Source organism: Lupinus angustifolius, chromosome LG05 (genome assembly GCF_001865875.1).
Source record: "Lupinus angustifolius cultivar Tanjil chromosome LG05, LupAngTanjil_v1.0, whole genome shotgun sequence".
Classification (NCBI taxonomy): domain Eukaryota; kingdom Viridiplantae; phylum Streptophyta; class Magnoliopsida; order Fabales; family Fabaceae; genus Lupinus; species Lupinus angustifolius.
The window spans coordinates 14,268,068-14,276,655 of NC_032013.1; the positions used below are offsets into that span (position 1 = coordinate 14,268,068).

The following is an 8,588-nucleotide window of genomic DNA, read 5'->3' on the forward strand; positions in this document are numbered from 1 at the left end:
TGTTTTTTTATAGGAAAATTCTTGGACTGGAGTGGGAGAAGGGAACAATGAAGCTGTATAAGTTTGAATTGAGGTGCTCACAATTTAAGGGAGAATATTATTAAGTATAATTAAGTTTAAACCTCAAAGGATGTAATTGTAATTTACCCTTTGTTTTATAGTTGCACTTTTTGAAAAAATTTCCATTTACAAATATATTTCACTACCTATTTGACATTTTGAGTAAATGGTTTTTTCATATCTTAATATATATATATATATATATATATATATATATATATATATTTATTTATTTATTTATTTATTGTTTTAGACCTGCTAATACTTCCAGGCTCCGAGAGAATAGTATACCAGTCTATTAGATGCATAGCTTAGAGAGGTAACTTTTCTCATTGACCAAAATACTATATATTATATTTGATTTTAGAATAAATTACACGAAACTCCTGAGTTTTATAAAATTAAACATATCATTTCTTCAATTTTTGCATCTATAAAAAATCTCTATTATTTTATACATAAATTACACTGATTACCCCAAGATGATAAATATAAATAAGTATGATATTTTAAACAAAAAAAGATGATAAATGTAACTAATTTAACGAAATATAATATATTGTGGAGACATGAGTCAATACATTTTCATTATTTTTGATTCAACATAAGATGCATAACAAATTCTAAAAACATATTTAAATCACTCTTATATTATACTCTAACGAACAAACAATAATGAAAATATATTAAAGAATGTTATTTATTCCTGTTTTCATAATAATAATATGTGGTTTAACTTAATTACATTTGTATACTTTTTGTTCAAAAAATTACACTTTATCTCTAAGATATTTATAAAAACTAAGGTTTTTTTATAGGTGTAAATAATTAATAGGTGATTTATATAATTTCACTAAAACTCATGAGGTGCGAGTGTAACTTCCTCTTCAATTTATATTCCCTGCAGTTTAGTAGTGAATTAGGAAACTATTGGTTGTTTTCTTTTATAAATTGTTGAATGTCATGAAGTGTATATACAATGGATAGAAGGTAATGCACAAGAATCTGATCTTCCAGTTATATACAACCACGGGTGGACCTTGGAAGGGACAGGTGGGGGCAGCTGCCCCCCTAGATTTTTTTTTTAAATTTTATTACATACTTTGTTTTTCCTTTTTTCTTTCATGAACACATCTATTATTTTATAAAGTGTGTCACTCCATATGTCACATGTTGTGTTTGGTCAGAAAAAATACGTAATTATTAAACTTTTAAATTATAAAATGTGACACATAGAGTTTTATACACTTTTTGGAGTAGATGTACTCCCTTTACCTACACAACAATGATGTCTTTAAGATGTACTAATTGGAACTCACATATTTCTTTAATTTATAATTTGATAAATAAATATAATGCAACTTCTGTGGTTCTTTTAAAAATTAACATAATAGATCAAATTTTCTTATACGTTTAAATGTTAATGTTGCTTATAAGAACATGACTTCATTTAATTTCATAATTATTTTACACTTACTAAAAGAAATTATTGTATGTATTAATAATATATATATATATATATATATGTATATGTATATATCTTAATGATACTTATATGTCATTTAATATTGATAATATATTTTATTGTCGAAAAATTCTATTCATTGAGCAATGAAGATTAGTTTGAGATCGCAGTATCAACATTTTATTCTTGGTCTCTTTAGTCATTCAATTTTGAAAATTTTCTACCATATGTTGTTAGTCATATCTTGTATTATCAAGTAATTTATCTTATTTTATCTATTGTGGTTCAACTACTATATAAATATCATTTTCGGCAAAAAGTTAACTAAACAAAATTACATAGTAACATAGAAGATTAATTTCTTGCTAACAACATCATGAATTATATTGAAAATGAAATAGTTGAAAATTTTATCTCTAATCTCATCATATATTTCTTTATATTTTCGTTATTCAATTAATTTTAATTATAAATTATAATTAAATATTATTGTCCCTCATAAAATTTTGACCAAGATCCGCCACTAATACAACAATCAGAATTTTAGAAATGATTTGTGTGTTTTTGGATGGAGAAAATGGAAATCTGAGAGCACTTTAAAATTCCAGAAATTGAAATGATGTAATTTAAAATACTAGATTCATCAAATATACCGTTTGAATGATGTAAAATGTGAGAATTTTATTAGGTCATTTAGTCGAATAAGTGAGCATTCCTAACTTTCCACCTATCTATATCTGCAAAACAGGTTGGATCCTATGGTATTTTTTTATTAAAAATTAATTAAAATCTACACAGTTAAAAATTATCTGTCACGTGTAAGTATATATTACTAGGATCTCTACTCCAACAAAACACCATGTGAAGCATTGTCATCACCATTTGGCCTCCAAGCATGTTCTGTTCAATCAACAAGTGCAATAGACTAAACTGATCCACCTATTAATTCCCTTTACTAATGTGATAGATAAGAGGGTTATAGTTTTGAAGGTAGAGAAGCCGAATGCATAATAATGGAGGTAAACCAATAGAAAATGAGGAGCTAGAAGGGGGCAAACAAGGTGAAGAGAGGAAGGTCAAAACTGAGGTGTTGGGGGAGAAATGAATTTTAGAATTTCACTTATCCATGAGTTGAGTTTTAGAGGGGAAGAGAACAAATCACAATTACCAGTGTATTTTTTTTATCTTCATTTTTATCTAAAACTCAACTTACAAATAAATTCTTAAGAGTCATCTCATAAATATATGTTATGACTCTAAAGTCACATACCATTTGGGATGCTCTCTTTTATTTCTCCATGGAAACACTCAAATAAAGTAGTGATGATTTTGGGTTGTTATTTGCCCCTTGCATCCACGAGCATAGAGACCAAATTTGTTGGTTTGACCGGAGAATTGCAAATCAGTTTATGAGTATCAATTTGTGGTGCTTTTGTGATTCAATATATCCCAAATCATATATGGATATCCAATTCCAAACTAACCATTATTGAAAATGTTATTTTCCCCATCCTGAACTTCAAACCCCCTTATGTCTAATGATACAACACCACCAACTAAATACAACTGAGAATGAGGCTAACAACCCTAACAAAAAACAGAGAAAGAAAAGAGGAGAAAAAAGGAGCAGCCAGCATACCACTGAAGAAGAAGAGTGGTAGTATTGGGTATCAGGGTATTCGGCTTATTTGGATAATCCAAAATATTTTTTACTTCCATGAACTCAATTTAAATAAAAGTACTTATTTAAAAAAATCTTGATTTATTTTTTTCTCAAATTTTAAATGGACTCATTTAATTAGTTTTCTTTAATCAAAATATACTTAAATGAAAATAATCAAATTATTAAATCATATTAGATTATAAATGATATAAATTAAATATGCAATTAAAGCAAAGAAAATTAAAATAAAATATTTTATATATTATTAATTAATAATCAACCATAATAAAATCTATACTATTAATAAGGAAAACACAAAATAACCACTCAGCATGGTGTAATTTGTGTTTTCCTATTTTACCCTCAATATCATTTTATTTCTAACACAACACTATATAATATTATTTTCTTATTTTATCCTTATTATCTTCTTATTTTAAAAGTGTATTTAAAAAATTGAATATTAGGCCAATTGAATAAATTCAATCGTTAATTTAGCGCAAAAAATTATATTTGAATTTATAAAATACAAACTATACATTACAAACGATAGGAAAGCGGGTTTGACAAACACGACAGTGCATGTCAACACGCCAGTAATAATAAAGAGGATATTAAACATATTAATTAATATACTTTTAATATACGATACTTTGACATGGTCTCATGTTGTACTACTTTGGAAAGAGAACCGCCTATCTTACTATGTTCACGAGTTGGAATAAGTAGAAACTGTAGAAACAACATTGGGAGATCTAGCAACAAAGGAAAGAGGTCGGTGGTAATTTTGATTATCAGATGGATGACAAGAATGAAAATGTCCCAGATGGACGATTATGTGTTATATGCCTGATGAGGAGAAGGCGCAATGTTTTCTTTCCCTGTAGTCATCTTGTGTTGCCACGGGTATGCCACATTGGTAGAACATGAAGTGGCATTCAAGTGTCCTGTTTGTCGTCAGGAGATTCCGAATTCAGACCAAACTTTTTAGGCTCCGTTTTTTAACTGAGTTTTGGAGGGAAAGAATGAGAAGATTTTAGAATCTTCTCACAAATGTATTTCATAATTCTGAAGCTTTCAATTTCCCTTCATTCCCCTCTAAAATATAACTCGTAAGCAGACTCTTAGTTACAGGTTGGCTACTTGGCTGTTAACCTACAGTAGAAGGCTTTCATGCTTGCTAATGAGCAGAATGGGTATGGGCTTAGGTTGGCATATGTTAATTTTAGGCTGTAGCCCCCTTCTCTCCATCAACAGGGGACTTAATTTTGTCATCATTATTGATATTGTACATTTAGGATTGGCTATTTTCCCAGCTGCGGTGTACATGCATATTTAATTTCACCTATGTAATGAACCTTGAAATGGTTGTTTGCTTATAATATTTGCGGCTAGAATATATAAATCTAACTTGTTGCTTGTATTAGTCCTAGCTTAAATATATGATAATCTCCCGGGTATATTTGTCAATGCCACTTGAAAATTAGCTGTTTTTTTGCAGTGATAACCTGGTATGCAGCTAGCCTGTGGTTTGTTTAGCGAGACTCATGTGCCTTTATTGTCAAGGATTTGATATGTTTGAGACGGTATTAAATACTAATTAAGAAAACACGTTATCAAGTGTTGTATTTGGGAGTTGGTCTAGTGAGTGAAGTTCCGCTAGATTCCCATAAAGATTAAAAGGTTAAGGGATCGGTTCCTGAGAGGGGCAACCATACACCATGAAACGAATTAGTTCCTTACCTATAGGATAAGGGGCTACCCTTAGTAATACCAGAAAAAATGTTGTATTTTAGCCTTGAGGGCACATTTTGGTCTGAATGTTTAATTCAAAGAATTAACAGTTGACTGATGCATATCTTGGGTGTAGATTAGCAAATGGACAGGGGACCACACCTTTTAATCTATAGTGCAATATCTTTAGTAATATACTTAATAGATTTTAGACATTTCTAAGCACATAGAAGATGAAACAATAGGCAAGCCCCTATATAAACAAATAGTTTTATAATCAACAGTTTTACATAGAGAAGTAGTACATTTGATGATAGTTCTAAGGGAAGAATTTGGAAACTCACTTTTTTACTGTTAAAATCAACCAACAATCACTCACTGGAGCTTGTTGGATTTAAACTTGCACTAACTGCTAGGTATGGTTCTTCATGGCGGCATATGTAAGTTCTGTGCAGAATTCAAACACCAATCCATGTTGACATAGCTAATCTTCAGCCACTTAAAGCTGATCACGGAATCTACTCTGGTAGTTTCCATCCAACTTCCACAAAGAACAGAAAGAAACAGGTTGCCCCTTCCACCATAGTCCCACACTCGTGTTGTTTTCTTCAACTTTCATCTCCCAATTACTATCATACTTCCTCAACAAAGCTTGTCCTCCATCTATGGCATCCTCTCCAAACACTTGCCATATGAACCCTGCTTCTTTCATTTTTCCAAACCATTTTTCTTTCCCTTCATTCATCTCACGCTGGTTTGTCAATATTTTCGCTGCCTCGCCTTCCATCACTCTTCTTTCATCACATTCTCGACCCTTGAATGCAGAGCTAGTTGAATCCAAAAACCTCCACAAGTACTCCACTCTTCTACTGAAACCATCAGCGAAATTCCCACAACTATTGCAGCAACATTCCATGTTGTTCTCACTTAATATCACCCCTTGTGGCTCCATGTTTCTCAACACCTTCAGAAACTCATTCCTTTCATTAGAAGCATTATGATTCAAATGGTGCAGCCTAAACTGTGCACAGACAATAAAAGTTTCATCTGGGGAGGTGTCAATAATTTGAGCATTTAAGCTCTGCAATGGATGATTATCAAGCTTCTTTATCTGCAAATTGATGTTCATGGACTTGGCAAAACCAAGGAGTCTAGAAGAGAAGTTATCGCCTGGGGGACCTACTGAAAATGGAGTCTCCTTGTTTTGTTCATTTTCAGCAGTCACAACGGTGAGGCGGACCAGTGGAGGAGGTCCACCGGGTTTGCGACTCAAGGCCTCTAGAAAAATCGGCCATTGCATACCATGAGAAACCCCAATGTCAAGAATATGAAGGGTACGCGTACTATTTGGTGCTTCGGCGAGAACTTGAAGGATGGAAGCATTTGCTATGTTATTAGGAAAGGAAAACCAGGGGCTAACCTCATAGAACTTGAGTAGTGACTTTTGAAAGAAACGCGGGTCAGCAGACGCAAATGTTATAACCCCTGAAGATGTAGCAGATGATGATGAGGATAAAGAAGATGATGATAAATGGTGTGTCAGTGCTTTGAGACCATGTGCTGCAAGCCTGTGGTTTGCATCACCTGTAGGTGAAGCTAGCTCATTGAGAACATACAAGAGATGTTGCACACGGTTCAGGTTTCCTCCGGATATAGCAACAGCACAAGGATTGAGCAACTGTTCTGCCCACCTACCTTCCTTGTTGTTTCTATTGTTTAAGTTATTCGCATTTGCTTTAGCTGAACCTTTCTTGTTCCCACTAGATTTTCTAATCACAGTTGTTGTCTCTTTAATAACTGTGTCTCTATTCTCCCGTTTATTCATCGGACGACTCTTGATCTTCTTGTATTTGTGATTTTGTGTGGGTTTGAGACTTAAGACATCAGTGGCATTTTTTTTCTTGGGCATATCAAAAAGTGGTATGTTGCTTGAGTCATAAGGCTCAGGGGGTGTTGTGCTAGTGGTGGTACTTGTAGCAGCTGCAATGGTATTCGTATTGCTGTTGGGGTTGATGGCATTGAGAGAGTCTATGTTGGCATCAATATGGTACTGGCTTACTGTGTGTTGGTCCTCCTGATCCCACAATTGATACTCTTGGACTTCGCCGGAATTGTATGGTTCATCCAAGAATGATGGAAAGTAAGAGACAGAACTTTCAAGCCAGTCTAGAATATGATCTGATGTTTGGTGTGGTTCCATGGTCATTCTGGTGGAAAAAACTGAGATATTGAGGAGAGGTTGAAGGATATATTATAGTGTTGGATCATCTACCGTCCCAAAAATAAAAACATGTCATATCAATTTAAAAATAAATATTCATTATTTTTTATATTTTTCGTTTAATATCATAAATCTAGATATAGTTTGGGATAAAGTTTGAGATATCAAATTTTTGTCGGGATGATTGACCAAGAGGTTTGAGACTTTTATTTCATTTATTTTTCTAATTAAATTCTTTAAAATAAAAGCAATGAGATAGTGACGTTTTAGGTTTTTATAATGAAATTTGCATATGCGACTAGGAGAAGATAGTGGCTCTTCCTTGGGTTGTGTGGTTAACGTGTTCTTTTGTTTTATATTGGGGTTTAGATCTGCAAATTTAGATTAAATTTAGGATTGTAATGAGATTGTTTGTTTCAAAACTATAGCCGGCAGTACACATTTGATTAATTAAAATTTGTTGAAAAGTTTTATCTGGCAATGCTTGTGCAAAATATGGTGCTGTATTTTGGTGTTAGTGGGTTTTTTTATATGGAATTAATTATATTTAATTTTTTCCTTCATAAACAGTGTAAGTTTTTTCAATAAAAAAAATCAAAATAACTATTTGGAACAATGTTATGAGGACTTGAGTGGGTTGTCTGATCGTTAGCTGGATTTGCAAACGGTCCAGTTCACAGTCTTAATTGAATACGAGATAGAACAACATTAAATTGTGAAATTTTTTAGTCTGACGTTATTAAACTAGAATAACTTAGGAAACAAATCGAAAGTTCCTGTAAAATTAGAAAAACATATCACTAGTCTAACTTTTTGCTTTATTCATATCAAAAGTAAGTGAAGAAATATTATTCCAATATAATTATATATAATTAGAGAATAAAGTTTGGAGATAAGTTATATCATCTATCTACTAAATATAGTGTATTATTTTTTTATAGTTTTTAGAAATATTTTTACAGAAATAATTAAAGAGGACACGTATCATAATTTTAATAACTGAAGGAGATAACTTATCTCCTAATACGAGAAGATATTTTATTCTCATATAATATGAATTTATACTAATTATATATTTATACAAATTATTAATCTTATATAATATTATCTAATATGACTGAATACATTAAACAATTTAACCTAATATAGAACATATTCTAGTAGTTAAGACTGACATAATTTTGGAATAAAGTAGTTCATAATTTTCTCAAAATATTGATTTTTTGTAATTAAGGCTGACATGATTGTGGAAATATTGTTATTAATAATTTAGTAGTATTAGCATAAAATAAGTAATAGAATAATTAAACTTAAAAAAGAAGTAGAATCATTGTAGAAAAGCATAGATATTTAACATATTTTATATGTATTTTTACTTTGGGTGGTTTGCAGAAAAAATCCTTTTACCATCGGATTATGTTAAATGTTTATTTATTTTATTGTTT

General features: G+C 31.3%; 1 protein-coding gene across 1 annotated transcript; it reads right to left on the reverse strand.

The window, feature by feature from the left end:
* LOC109347882 (nodulation-signaling pathway 1 protein) lies at positions 5,157–7,189 on the reverse strand. Its single transcript, XM_019587987.1, has one exon. It carries the CDS (start codon positions 7,126–7,128, stop codon positions 5,422–5,424), a length of 1,707 nt encoding a protein of 568 aa, XP_019443532.1. The 5' UTR covers positions 7,129–7,189; the 3' UTR covers positions 5,157–5,421.